Genomic DNA, 15,186 nt, shown 5'->3' with positions numbered 1-15,186 from the left:
TTGTGTGTCAGTTATACTTCAATAAACTCGACCTTTAAAAATACTTAATCTAGAGGAAAATTAACTTTAAAAATAATTGTTTTAAAGAAGCAATGGAGTTTTCAGGATAATGGTGAGGCATCCATTTGAACAGGGCAGTGTCCCTTCCAGAACAGGAACTCTGGACTCAGGGATCTTGAGTGAGTGAGTGACAGTGAAACGTGAACCCCAGGAGCCCTCACACGACAGGGAGAGAAGGAAGGAAAACCTCTGCACGCCTCAGCCTAGGCAGAGCCAGAAGAAGAGACAAGATGCTTAGTTTTTGACTGGATAATACAGTCTAAATAATATAGAAAAGAGTAAACAATGGAAAGTACTGGGAAGTTCTTTCCCAGTTGTACTAATTCTGTGTCCTTCTAGAAATATTCAAAACATTCTCTACTGGACTTTTTTTCCCCCCTACTTAGCACGATCTTTCAGACTATTTCACATCAGTTTATGTAGAGCTACCATGGTTTCTTAAATAAGTGTGAGACTATTTCACATCAGTTTATGCTTAAATAGGTGTGATACTGTCTGGATGCACCATAATTTATTTAGCCAGTCCATAAATGATGGACGTTTAGCTTTTTTCTTGATATATCTTTCTAGATATATTTGCTGTTGTGACCAATACTTCTGTAAATACTTGTATTAAAGAGTTGTTTCTCATTTGTGTGAATATATCTGTTGTTAGATTCATAAGAGTGGAGAGGCTGGGTCAGATGATATGTACTTTCTCTATATTTAGATATATATTGTTAATGTACATTTCTTTAGGTGTATATTGTTAATGTGCATTTGTTATTTTGATCTATATTGTTAACCCCGTCACTGCCCTAGTTTGTACCAATTTACCCTCCTACCAGTCATGCCTGAATAATTATATCTGTTTTCCTGGCAAGATGTGAACTCATACTTCACCTTTGCCTAGTCTGAAAGTAGTGAAAGTGTTAGTTTCTTGGTCATGTCCAACTCTTTGCAACCCCATGGACTGTAGCCCATGAAGCTCCTCTCTCCATGGAATTCTCCAAGCAAGCATACTGGAGTGGGTAGCCACTCCCTTCTCCAGGGGATCTTCCTGACCCAGGGATCAAACCCAGGTCTCCCGCATTGCAGACAGATTCTTTACTGTCTGAGCCACTAGAGAAGCCCAGTCTGAGAGGTGAATAATTATATGCTAAGAGGAAATACAATTTGAATCTGGAGGAGGGAATATTTTAGAAGCAAAGGAACTCGAAGTCAAAGTGTCCACTGCTTTAGTCCCTCTGTCAGTCCGGATAGGGCCTCTATATGAATTAGAAAAAGGCCCTCCTCCTCCCCAGAACATCTACCATTTACTGGAAGATTGTCACGGTAACTACACAAAGCTGTGACCGAGGTGATGAGCAGCCCTGGAGCACGGCTGTCTCCACCACGCGCCGCAGCCGCAGCCCCGGAAGCTTTGAGCACACGGTGGTCCCTGGTGGTAACCACACTGCCTGGAATTAATGCAGCAGAAGCCACAGATGCAGGACAGGAGTTCAAGCTGTTTGGCAGTGGAGCAGGAGGGCAGGAGCTTGAGGGGAAGCCAGAACAAATGGAAACTTCATTATCCATGGATTATGCACTTGGAACTCAGGTTCCAGGCAACTCTGATATTAGTAATTTGGCTCGTGGGCTCATTAAGCTCTTAAGAAAAGTGAGTCTAGTTAATGAATTAATGCAAGATGACATTTTACATACAGAGCGGAAACCAGGCACCCCTGAGTTATGTAACATCATAATTTCTCGAGCAAATGTGGTCACCACTTCTCACCAGCAAGCATTTTACACCCTATTCATTAAGAGCTCCCTCCTGGATTCTTAAAACCTCAAGCAGTTACGTGCAAGTCAGTGTTTTAAGATCTCTGGAACCATTTGTTTTCCATGTGAAAATCCATCGACTTTTAAGAAGTCCAGCTCGGGGACTTTGCTGACGGTCTAGTGATTAAGAATCTACCTGCCAATGTAAGGGACATGAGTTGGATGCCTGGTCCAGGAGCTAGGATCCCACAAGCCCCGGGGCAACTAAGCCCATGTGCAGCAACTATTGAGTCAGCACACCTAGAGCCCATACTCTTCAATGAGAGAGGCTACCGCAATGAGAAAACCACACACCACAGCTAGAGAGTAGCTTCTGCTCCTCCCAGCGAAAGCCCACGCCCAGCAGCAAAGACCCAGTGCAGTCAAAAATAAAGAAGGAGGTACATCTCCCTGGAAGGGAACTCATCAGTTCTCTCCCCACCACCACCCCCCACTGAAAGGGGCTTTCCCAGCCATTCTCTCTGGTCTAGTGAAGCTGGTGAGGATAACAGAAAGAATGCAAACACTAAGAATTCACATCACTAGTTTGCGATGATGAAAACATCTCAAGATGGATCGTGGTGGTGGTTGCACAACAGTGTGAATGTAACTTCAGGTCGCCGAACTGCTCACCTGAAATTGGTTAAAATGGTAAATTTTATGTTACGTATATTTTTACGACAATAGAAAAAAGGAAAGGGACTCCTCATGCACTGTTGAAGGGAATGAAGATCGGTGCAGTCACTATGGAAAACGGTATAGAGGTGTCTCAAAAATGTAAAAATGGAAATACCAGGTGATCCAGCATCTCGACTTCTGAGTATTTATTCAAGGAATATGAAAACACTAGTTTGAAAAGATGTGTGCACCCCTGTGTTCATTGCAGCATTATTTACAGTAGTCAAGATATGGGAACAACCTGAGTGTCCATCAACAGATGAATGAATGGACAGAAAAGATGTGGTCTGTGTGTGTATACACACAAGCACACACATATACACACACATGGATGACTACTCAGCCATAAAAAATGAAATCTTGCCACGGTACCTGGAGAGTATGGTGCTAAGTGAGATGTCAGATGGAGGAAGACACACACTGTGTGATTTCACACATGTATGGAATATAAAATACAAACAAAATAAGTGAACAGACCAAATCAAACAAAATACGGAGGTGCAGGAAGAGAGTGGTGGTTCCCAGAGGGGCGGGGGTGTGGGGGGAGGGTGAAATGGGTAAAGAGGGTCAACTGTATGGTGGTGATGAGTGGCGGTGGTTAAGTTGCTAAGTCATGTGCGATTCTTGCAACCTCATGGGCTGTAGCCCACCAGGCTCCTCTGTCCATGGGATTCTCCAGGCAAGAATACTGGAGTGGGTTTCCATTCCCTTCTCCAGGGGGTCTTCCCAGCTCAGGGATTGAACTCACGTCCCCTGCATCGCAAGCAGATTCGTTACCACTGAGCCACCAGGGAAGCCCGTGGTGATGAGTGAGAACCGAGTTTTTGGTGTTGAGCACACTCTAGTGTATACAGAAGGTGAAATACAACATTGTGCACACGGGCGATCTAGTGATGAGGGTGTGGGAAAGCCTAGCCCGGGGCTGGACCTGCCAGCACAGTGCTGCTTCCGCTTCAGAGCTCACACTGGCCACTGAGGACCCACTCAGACCTCCTTGCAGCTTCAGAGGTTGACCGGGCACGGGGTGTGGTCTCAGACTTGCTCACTTAGGCTGCATTTAGACAATTCTTGCAGCTGGGCCACAGCTGGGGTTAGTTGTGGATCTTCCAGCTTTCCACAAGGAAGGACCGCTCTGGTTTCCTGGGCCCGCCTGGACCTGGCCACCCTTGCCAGCTGTGTCCTGCTGGTGGGAAACCCTTCCCCTGCGTATGTGAAGTCGGGGCTGTTGCTCCAAGTGGAGAGGAGGGGACTGGCATCCTGCAGGGCAGGGGCGGGTTTCAGGCTTTCATCCAAAAGCTTCTGAGCAAATGCCTGCTGGTTGCCTAGCAGGCCTTGTTAGGGGGCTGCGGGCAAAGTGTTAGGGGCGAGGCTCTGAAAGTCGCTCAGTCGTGTCCGACTCTTTGCGACCCCATGGACTGCAGCCTACCAGGCTCCTCAGTCCATGGAATTTTCCAGGCAAGAGTACTGGAGTGGGTTGCCATTTCCTTCTCCAGGAAGTCAGACCACTGGGGCTCAAATAAGGCACAGCCCATCACCTCCTGATCCTGTGACCCTGGTCAGGGGACCCAACCTCTGTAGAAAGAAGGCAGTTACAACACCTGCTTCACGGAGTTGCTGTGAGTCACATAGATGTGATGAAGTACATATATGTATGCCTGGAACACCCACAATGTGTCCACTGTTGTTCTAAGTATTTGATAATGAGTCACTCATTTCGCACTGGGAACAGCCCAGTGCGGTGGGGACTAATACCGTCCCCATTTCACAGATGAGCAAATTACAGCACAGAGAGGTTGGCCACTTTCCAAAGGGCACACAGCCAGTCAGTTGAATTGTTAGGGGTTGAATGGCTCCAGAGTCCATGATTTTAGCCTGTGCAATGCTGGCTCTTCATCTTGAAAGCTTGGCAAAGGGCCAGGCATGAAATAAGTACTTCACCAACATAAGGAACCCCAGACACACTGGCTGGTGTGCCTTATACATATTATAAACTTCCAGAGAAAAACTGTTTTCTGTCATAGTAATTATCACTCCTGTTCCCTGGATATTATATTCTCCTGGGCTGATTTTTTTTTAATGACTTTATTGAGGTATAATTTACATTCTATATGGCTTCCCAGGTGGCGCTAGTGGTAAAGAATCCACCTGTCTATGCAGGAGACATAAGAGATGCGGGTTCCATCCCTGGGTCAGGAAGATCCCCTGGAGAAGGAAATGGCAACCCACTCCAGTATTCTTGCCTGGAGAATCCCATGGACAGAGGAGCCTGGCGGGCTACAGTCCGTGGGGTCACAAAGAGTCAGACACGACTGAAGCGACTTAAGCGTGCCTTACATAATATAAAATTTGCCCATTTCAACTGTACAATTCAATGAGTTTTAGTAAATGTATCAATTTGTGCGGCCATCACCACATCCAGTTTTACAGCAGCCCCATCTCCCCAGCAAGATCCCCAATGCCTGTCACCAGTGAGTCCCCATGCCCCAGGCAACCATTAATCAGCTTTTTGTCCCTATAAATTTGCTTTTCCTGAACATTTCATATGAATGGAATCATGCAATATGTGGTCTCTTGTGTCTGGCTTATTTCTCTTAGCATAATGTTTTGAGGCTCATCCATGTCGTAGTGTACATCAGTACTCTTTATAGCTGGATAATATTGCATTGTATGGACAGCCCACATCTTGTCCACCAGTCGGTGGACACTGGGGCGGTTTCTGCTCTTCGGCTACTGCGAATGGGGCTGCTGGAACATTGCATGCCCTTCCTGGGGCTGACTTAGGGGCACATGAGTGAAGCAACCTGGTAAGCTCTCTGCTCTTCTCTCCCCTCTGGGGTTTCCCAGAACCAGGCAGCGGGCAGGTGTTTGTGACCTCGGAGAACCAGCTCGTGTACTACCCCAGCATCACCTACGCCATCATCGGCAGCTCCGTCATCTTCGTGCTGGTGGTGGCCCTGCTGGCGCTGGTCCTGCACCACCAGCGGAAGCGCAACAACCTCATGTCGCTGCCCGTCCACCGGCTGCAGCACCCCGTGCTGCTCTCCCGCCTGGTGGTCCTGGACCACCCCCACCGCTGCAACGTCACCTACAACGTCAACAACGGCATCCAGTATGTGGCCAGCCAGGCCGAGCAGAATGCGTCGGAAGTGGGCTCCCCGCCCTCCTACTCAGAGGCCCTGCTGGACCAAAGGTGTGTGCTGGGTGGGAGACCCTGGGGCGGCCAGGGAGGGAGGTCATCCCACTTAGGGGCAGAAACTGTGCACACACCTGGGATCCTGGTCTTGCCAGGAGCCTGCATGCAGCTGCGAAGGCACCACACAGTGTCTGACTTGTACTGAGTCTTTGCAAAACAGTTCACAGGTGTCATCTCACTTAATCCTCATAGTGACTCACCAAGCGAGGTTATATTTGCCTCAGTTTTGCAGGTGAGAAAACTGAGTTTTTCGGTTACTCATCTGAGGACAAACAGCTAGGATCCTAGCCAGTTCAGATCCCTCCTGCTCCCTGGTAATGCCACATGGACACATGTGCCCAGCTCTGGGGACTCACCTGCTACCACAGAACAGTGCCCGTGTTGGAGGTTTGATTCCTAATTGAATGAATGAGTGAATGAGTGGGTGAATAAATAAGGTCTTTAACATTGCATGGCATCATCCGTAAGATAAAGGAGATGAAATAGAACATTCTCAAGCTTAGAGCCCTCATTGCAGATGGAGCTGTACAAGAAACCCCAACACACAAAGTCAAATGCAGAATTCTGTAGTTGGAGCAGGTAGTGGACCTCAATCCCGCATGCTCAGGCTTCCTCTGTCCTTTGGTGACCTCCAGCATATCCCAGAGACCCCACTTTGAAGTCCCAGTACCAGAGCTACCTGAGCCCCCTATTCTCAGCATCCCCTACCCTGCAGGATCCCTGTTCTATAAGCCTGGGACTCACTGGTGAGGCATTTTGCAGGGAGTATTCCTGGGCTAACTGGGCTCTTCCTTGAGCCCGTCCAGTGACAGTTCTTGTATTACTTAATCTTCATTTTTCTCATAAAAGATAAACAAAGCTCCAGGGCCTGGTGCTTAAGGACATCTTTGCAAATAAGCACTAAGAACACAGAACCTCACTCATTTGGACCATCAGATGTAGAGAAAGGTTAAAATTGCTGTGTCTGGAAACAGAACTCCTGGGTTCAAATCCTAGCACTGCTGCTTACTAGCTCTTTGTGATCCCATGCAAGCTGTCTAATGCCCTTTGCCTCAGCTTCCTCCCCAGTACAATGGGCATACAAGTAATGGCTCCCTCTAGCATTCTTCTGAATGTTAAATAAAATAAAATAAAGGATATAAGGTGGGTGGCACAATGCCTGACTCATAATAAGCCTTCTGTAAATGAGAACTGGAAAATAAAATGCCTTTGAAGTTATCTCAATGCAAGCAAGGTATCGTTATGCCCTTCTACAGATAGGGAGGCTGAGGGTTTGAGAGCAGGTCCTCTCACTTATCCAAGTCCAGAAAACCAGGAAGAGTTGGCTTTCAGTAAGGACCCCCAATTCTGCGGGTTGTTAAGGTCTCCATCAAAACCTCAAGCCAGCTGCATCCCTGCTGAACTACACAGGATGAGCTGGGGACTTCTTAGAATTCCCCCTCCTAAAGGTCGTGTCTTTGGCACTGTCCAGTTGGCACAAACCAGCCAGAGCACGCTGACCTTTGATCCCTTCCCTTCATCTTATTGCTCATCACTGGTTTCCCTAGTACTAGGATTGCCTTTCTTCTTGGAGGGAAAAATCTTGATCCTGACATCATCATCCACTCAAAAACAGACAGAAGTCAGCATTGCCTGCCGTGCCTGGGCTCCTAATGTATTCTCTTCTCTCTCCCTTCCCCCCAACCCTGCTCCTCACCCCACCCTGCCCTCTTCATCACAGACCCGCCTGGTACGACCTTCCTCCGCCACCCTACTCTTCAGACACTGAGTCTCTGAACCAAGCCGACCTGCCCCCTTACCGCTCCCGGTCCGGCAGTGCCGACAGCGCCAGCTCCCAGGCAGCCAGCAGCCTCCTGAGTGTGGACGACAGCGGCCGCAGCCCGGGGCAGCCTGGCCCGCAGGAGGGCACTGCTGAGCCCAGGGACTCCATGCCCAGCCAGGGCACCGAAGACGTATAAACTCCGGCTCTTCCAAAGTCTCTATGGGTTCATTGCTCTGACTTTGACTGTCCTAACAACTTGGCGCTTACAGGAGGCTCCTCGGGGTCCCTCAAGGAGTGATTTGGAGTGTCAGCTGTCTCTCCATTCACCTCCTTGCCCAGATTTCAGGAATGTTCTTTGGAGGGCGACCTGCCTTGTTCTGGCCTCTCAGTTGACCTGTTGCATGGTGCATCTTTTCTGGGCACTTACTCTTCCCTCGAGGCCAAGGATCACAGCCTCGCTTTCCATGTTATTCTTCTGTTACTGCTGGAATCTTGCTGAGGCAATGGCGTAAGTTTGTAGGTGGCAGGAGCACGTGGTACTTAGGTACTGAGAAAGCAGTGTTTGGGTCGTATGGGATGTTCAGAAGGGCAGAGGAGACTGGACCAAATGCTGTGTGGGCTGTGACCTTAGAGCTCCAGCTGGGGATCTGGGTTGGGTGATCCTCCCAGGAGGCTGACATTGGATGCTGCGCTAGGCTGCACGTTGCTCTTGGGTCAGCAGAGGCTGGGGCCAAAGACAACTATTGCTGTCAGAACGCCCTTCAGAAGTCAGCAGTGTCATTTTGGTTTTCTGGAGGACTCTGAAACCATCAATTCTGGAGAGATTCTGGATTTAACAATTTGCCCAAGAATCCTCATTTTGAGAGTTTTTTCCAGCATCATATATCATCAGCCTCATCCCAGAATAAGCAGGGAGCCCCCACCACGAGTTTATCGGAGTTCTCAGCTCCTAAAATACAGGCTGCCAAGAACCTGGGTCTGCTTTGGTCCACAGTCCTTTCCCTGGTTTCTGATTGTCAGCCTCCCAGCTTAGCCAAGGGATGAGGACTAAACCTGAGTTGGCCAGAAATCTGATCTGGTCCTTTTGTCCCCGTGAACCACGCCCAGCCTGCCTTGCCCATTCATGCAGCTTCAACCCTCACCTCCCAAGTCCCCCCAGACACTCAGAACTCATTCTACCTGTGTGGCTGGGCTTGAGGTCACCGTGGGTTTCTAACTCACGTGAAAACCTAATTCAGTACCTGCCACGAGAGCTCCCCATTCCTGGGCTGCCCTCACCCCCTACTTCCCAAGGCCCAGCCAGATACCAGCACCAAGATTTAGGATTAGGGTCAGAGCAAGAATCAGACCTCTCCAGACATCCCATAGTTTCTTCTCTGAGAGACGTGGATCACAGACAGTTTGGAGTCAAGATTTGCCATTCGGACTTTTTTTTTATATAATCTCTTAGAAATGCATTTGAAACAGTGTGTTTGTTTTTTCCCTTCTAGTTAAGGGACTATTTATATGTGTATAGGAGAGCTGTCTTTTGTCTTTCAATTCGCAAGGTCCAAGCAAGGATGCAAAAGATCACGCCTTTGTCCCGCTGAGCTCTGATAACCAGTCCCCTCGCCCCCAGACTGCCCTGTGTGCCAGGCGTCTGTGCATTGTTGCACTTTGAGTTTTTATTTATCGAGTTCGTGAAGGATGCAGAAAGACCAATGCCTTTCTCCCTCAGTTCATGGTCTCTGTGTTCAGGCTCGTTTTCCTCTTTCTCCGTGCCCAGCCAGCCACAGCGCCCACCCCCTCAGGAAGTCATGGGTGGAAATGTAGATGCTATTTGTCAAGAAACCACACTGATTAATGGGGGGGACAAAACTGGAACCAGGTGGAGCCACTCGGGGCAGCTGTCATGCAGACCTGCTTCCCACATGCTCAGTAACTTTTTTGATGCTAATTCAAACAGAGCCTGCAGGAAGGGGGACGAAGTGGCATTCAGTGATCCTGTTCTGTAGACGATTTTTTTTTTTAACCAAATTGAAAGTGTGCTACAGGAAAGCTAGCCACTTGGTGATTTTCAAGTTAAGAAAAGAAACCTAGTTGCTTACGTCTTTTTGTTTTTAAAATAACATGCGTTATTTTCTGAGTAGTCCAGTGAAGAAAGAACTTTGGGTGGCAGCCGGAGTGTGTGAGGAACTCTGGCTGAATATTTCCTCTCCTGTGAGTCAGAGTGGCTTCATTTCTCCCCTTGGTGGGCCCCTGCTTCTTTCTGGTGCTCTGGAAATTGTTTAGAGGAAAGGATTCTAATTTTAATTAATTGTGCAGTGAATTAATTTCACGCGCTTTTCAGCTTCCAGGCATCTTAGGAAAGACAAATGGTCTTAGTCGATAAGGAGAGCCTATTAATGTTGTTTTTTAAAATAAACACAGGGACATTTTTATTATAGATTTGATTTTTTTTAATGGTGGGTTTTTTTAAAAAGATATAAATAGGACACCAAAGCAGCAGAGTTTTGTTTTTTCCCCTACTTAAGATAGCAAATAAGTGGCCAGCATTATTTCTTTAACTCATTCCAACCAGGATATTTTTTAATACATGGCATAAATCTGTGCCAACCAGAAAATCATCTCTGTGCCCTTTTCTCAAATAAGATCAGCATTTATTTTAGCATTGAAATCGTTCCACGTTGATCAGTCACTTATCACCTGCCCTCAATCCCTTTACTTTGAAACTGACATTTTTAAAAAACACAAGGAAGTGGTTAATAAATAGCATGTGACGTTCAAAGTTGATGTAAACTGGAAAGGCTATGTGTGGTTGCTTTTTTGATTAGGTTTTTTTAATTTTTATACTTTCAAATAAATTTGCAGTTTCATTCATTCTGTTGGTGTAAATGATTCTTAACCCCCTTTATTGCTCAGTGGACAGCTGCTTCTGTCGTGCCTTCTGCAATGAGTGTATACCCTGATAAAATGAGAAGAGGAGAGAATATTGATGGGCCCTCAAAATGTGATGGGTGTTTAAGGATTCCACAACTGGTATGGTTGGAATTCGGAGCTAAAGTCATGGACACCAGTCCATTATGGAGGGACCTGGGATGTCAGTTCAGAAGATGGACATTGACTATGCCCAGAGTGACTTCAGTGTTTGAGGGAAAGGATACTCAGGACCTGCGCTGACTCTGGCACAGATGTGCTTGGTGAACAGCTTTGAACCACAAATGGCTCTGAAGGGTCCACCGGTGATGGGAGCATCTTTGTGCTCTTATTTTATCTGTCTCATTTTATGCTACAGGGACAGTTGCACAGGAAGTCAGGATACCCAGGAGGTCACCACCACCACCACCACCACCACCACTCATGAACAATAGTAACCTTGGCCTTGACCAAAATCAAAATCTGTGTGGGAGTCAAAACACAGGACCCACAAAATCAAGTTGTAGATCATGTGTCGGTAGGTACCCAGAGGTGTTGGAAAGAAGACTAGTAGTATCCCAAGTATATACCAGGTCAAGTCCTGCCCCAAGTGGTCTAGGGAGACCTTCCAGAACAATGTGCCCCCAAAAGCTTATCAAGATGTGAGCGCCTTCATCTCTTAGAGTATCATTTTTATGGGTATGAAGTTGAGAAAACAGTTGAGAAACACTAGTCTAGAGCAGAGATCAGTAAACTTTTTGTGTAAAGAGTCAGATAACACAATACTTTGGCTTTGCAGCCCTAGGGTTTCTGTAGCAACTATAAAAACAGCCATAGACAATACATAAATCCGTAGATGTGCCTGTGTTCCAGTAACTACCAAAATGGGCTGGATCTGGCTTGGTCATTCACCCACCCCTAACTTAATGGCTCATTCCTACATCATGTTCATGGATCCAAACTCCTAAAGAAAAGAAATAGCACAGTAATGGTTGGCCTCGGATATTGGAACCCTCAAAATGGCACCAACCTCCAAAAAATTAAAAGTGGAAGAACACAGGAAGAAGGCAGTTCAAGGACCTGTGAAATCCATTTTAATTGACCCTCTTAGCTCTTTTCCAGTGAATAAAGACATACAGGTTTATGATGAGTAGGGATTTTCCCAGCGAGGCCCTAAACAGTGAGTTGAATGCCAAGGTCTTGGTTGAAAATCTGCTCTCGGTAAGGATTCTCTAAGATAAAGTATCACAACAGTCTGTCTCGTAGAGAAAAGTTCATGGGGACAAATGAGCTGGGAGGTAGCGTTCATCTTCTCAGTTTTAACTTGCTACCCTCAAGCAAGGCAGTAGATTCAAAGAACGAACAGTATAAGGAAGAAGGAGCTTCAAACAGTGGAGGTGTGGTACATGTTCACAGCAGAAGAAATGCATCCGGTGAGAAAACACCGAGACTCCACTGACATCCTGTAGGTACAACAAGTGAATAGGAATATTAATAGAACCCCCGGTTGTAAGTGATAGTTGTAAGTAATCCCACTCACACAAGCTGAATTGTGTTAAATTTTAGAAGATGTATTGGCTAAATGCAATCATATTCAAATGTATGGAAATCGGTTTGGGGCAGGGCTGAATTCTTTTGTTCAACAGCTGTCATTAGGGATCTGTTTTGCCCTCTCTGACTTCTGCGTCCTGCTTTATCCATGTCAAGCCGTGACTTCTTGGCTTTATAAAATGTGGTGGAAAATAGGGTTCCAGAATATCCAGGTTCATGATCTAAGAAAGCGAGATTCTCTCTGGGCTGAGTCCCTTCACTGTTTCCCTGAAACTATCACAGTTAACTATTGTTGATAAGCTGTACCCCAATACAAAATAAAAAGTTCTAAAGAAAAACAAAAGATACTCTCTCTCTGAGAACTAATGGAAACGACCTTCAATGAACTTCCTAGCACCACAGATCCTGTCTGGAGAGGATGATATCCCCAGTTCAGAGATGAGGAACTGACACCATGTTCAAGCAGGGAAATGAGTTTTCGAGGTATTATAGAAAGAGAAGAGGTGGTTAGTTTCCTTGTAAGTGACAAACTGTTTAAATAACTCATATCTCTAGTTGGAATCAGTTGCCAGAAAGTGATGGAATGTGAATATCTTGACCTAGTTGCTATCTTGACTTGGATCTAATAAGTGCCTCTTCATGAAAATGATGTTTATCTTTTCCCGATGTTTCAGCTGGGATCAGTCAGAGCCACACAAGTGTTACAGGAATAAGGCATTGACGATGGAGATAAGGAATTATACTGACCCTGGAAGAGCTGGCAGAGCAATGCCTAGAAGGCTGCAGCTGGAGGATCCCAGACATAATTACCCATGACACCAGCCTAAGCCTGGGACAGACGGAGAACCAGGAGCTTGCAGGGGTGACCAGGAAGGCACTATAATAACTCCAAGATGGTACTTCAGTGACTTAGCTCATGGAGAGGTCTTAAATCACATGGCCACTCACCCCAGTCCAGAATAATGACTTACCACACTTCTGCCTTCAAGTCTCACGTGAGCTCCTTTCATGGACACACTTGCCCCCTAGGACCACGGGGGAAAGGGGATTCCAGGAAGCATGATTCCCAGCCTGAGATGAGAGTGAAAACAACAGGCATTCATCCCCCCTGGGAACCATGATCTTGATCCAAACAGTAGTTTCCAGAACAGATACTCTCTCTCTCTCAGTGAGAGGGTTCTTGTTATGTATTATAGCAAATTGGACTCAACAAATATTGAACATTAATTTCGTTGTATTTAATAAGAAAGAGGAATTTCATTTTTGACCTTTAATTTTTTTTCTAGGTGTATCTAATAATTGGAGTTCACAGTTTTCAAACTAGAATGATTCTACTATTTAGTTTAGTGTCCGATAAGATGTTTAGACAACTTGTGTTAGGAAATGGAAAAGCATGGTGTTGGAGAGACTTTTATTAATGATCTGTGTTGACTTCCTATTGTCCACTGAGGGTCCCTGGGAGACTCATAAAGGGCCAGGTGTGGGTGATGGTGAGCAACTTCATGAAGATGGGGGTAAGATGCTCGTCTCCTGCCCTGAGAGAAACTGCCAGCACGTTGACCACAGGTTTGGCCATCAAACCAAAAGAGTTATTAGAAGCAAAAATGGAGAAGCTTCCTGGCCCCTCTCCAGAATGACTTCCCTCTCCCCTGCTTCCTGACACCTTCTCACAGGAGCAAATTTACTAGGCAAGAGTCAAACCAAGTGAATGTATTATTTTTCAGTAGCTAAGTCACATCCAACTCTTTGCAACCCCATGGACTGCAGCGCACCAGGCTCCCCTATCCTTCACTATCTCTCGGGGTTTGCTCAAATTGGGCCATGTCAACCAGAGAACAGGTTGCTCCAGGTGGAAACAGGCATTTCAGAGATTCCAGACGAGGAGTTGGCCTTGAGAAAAGGCTGAAAAACCATTCTGCATCCTCCCCTTTTCCTTCCGTCCTCCCCTGTCCTCTTCACCTCTCAGTCCCCATCCTCCCGACTCTGTCTCACTCTGCATTCCCTCGTTCATGAGTTTCAGAGGCAGAGCTCTTCCTGCCCCTTGGACAGGCAGGGTAACTGAGTTCCCTCGGAGTTTAATCCTCAGTCCCAACTCTGCCCCGGAAGATCTGAGAATTTAGCGTGGGAAATCGAATGTACTACAAGACCCTTATTTTGATTTCAGCTCATAGCTATGTTTTTCTTTAGCATTCTTTCCTGGGGGGTGTCTGAGCATCAACTATTAAAACTGACATCTTGATGTTATCTTTGGCCCTGGCCTCTAGTCTTAAACAGAGTTCACAAACCAGAAGCCCAAGGGTGGCATTCAACTCAGAGAGAGATTTCATCCCAGCCTGCAGACTCTCATATTATTTGAATCTTTTGCCAATGAGTAAAGTTCGGGAGATTTCACATAAATATCTGGATGTCTGGCTTCTTTTTAAGAGCCAGGAGATGGAGCAGCATGGGGCTTCCCGCCCATGTGTCAAACTTGCCCAAACCGAGGAGCAGCTGCCCTGTTGGGATGGAACTTTTGTTCCTCAAAGCATCACAGTCACCCCTTCTCGCTGTCTCCCATCCAGCCCACTCAGCTCACTGGGCCGTCTGCCTAGCGGAGCAAGGCTGAGGAGCTGCCACCTTGCTTCTAATGGTCCCAACAGTTTCTTTCTGGAAGGAGCAAGTACTCAAGATTGACAGTCGCCCACGTTGCCACTGATTAGTCACTTTCTGGGCCTCCAGTGCCTCTTCTCGAAAACGAAATCTTAAGTTGTCAGCGTGGATATGTGTCATGCTCGGCACCTTTATTTTTACGATAAATATGTATAATGTACAGTTTACCATTTCGACCGTCTTTAACTGTATAGTTCAGCGGCATTAAGTGCATTCATTCGGTTGTGTAACCGTCACCACCATCCATCTCCAGAACTTTTTCATCTTCCCAAACTGAAACTCTGCACCCACTAAAAATAACTCCTCATTCCCCCTCCTGCCAGCCCCTGGTAACTTCCATTCTACTTTCTGTCTTTTTGTATTGGACTATTCCAGAAACCTCATATGAGTGGAATCATGGACAAAAATGATTTGTCCTATATCTAATTTTATTTCACTTAGCATAATGTTGTCAGGGCTCATCCATGTTGTAGCCTGTGTCAGAATTTCCTTCCTCTTTAAAGCAGAATGATGCTCCATTGTAGAGATATACCACCCATTTGTCTGTTTAGCAGTTGACAGACATCTGAGTTGCTTCTACATTTTTGCTGTTGTGAATCGTGCTTCTCTGAACATG

The 15,186-nt window shown here is 46.4% G+C and overlaps 1 protein-coding gene across 3 annotated transcripts in view; it reads left to right on the top strand.

Annotated features, from left to right (window-relative positions):
- The window catches only part of LDLRAD3 (low density lipoprotein receptor class A domain containing 3), a 269,530-nt gene extending 259,193 nt beyond the window's left edge, over positions 1-10,337 (top strand). For all 3 annotated transcript variants that reach the window (XM_018059235.1, XM_018059234.1, XM_018059236.1), the window contains exons 5-6: positions 5,365-5,710; positions 7,434-10,337. In XM_018059235.1, the coding sequence (XP_017914724.1) occupies positions 5,365-5,710; positions 7,434-7,671 (584 nt within the window). In that variant the 3' untranslated portion in view covers positions 7,672-10,337. The remainder of the gene's footprint in view (positions 1-5,364; positions 5,711-7,433) is intronic.

The sequence above is a fragment of the Capra hircus genome, chromosome 15 (genome assembly GCF_001704415.2).
Source record: "Capra hircus breed San Clemente chromosome 15, ASM170441v1, whole genome shotgun sequence".
Taxonomy (NCBI): Eukaryota; Metazoa; Chordata; class Mammalia; order Artiodactyla; family Bovidae; genus Capra; species Capra hircus.
Note: the sequence above shows the minus strand (reverse complement) of the source record. Positions and strands in the feature narration are given on the sequence as shown.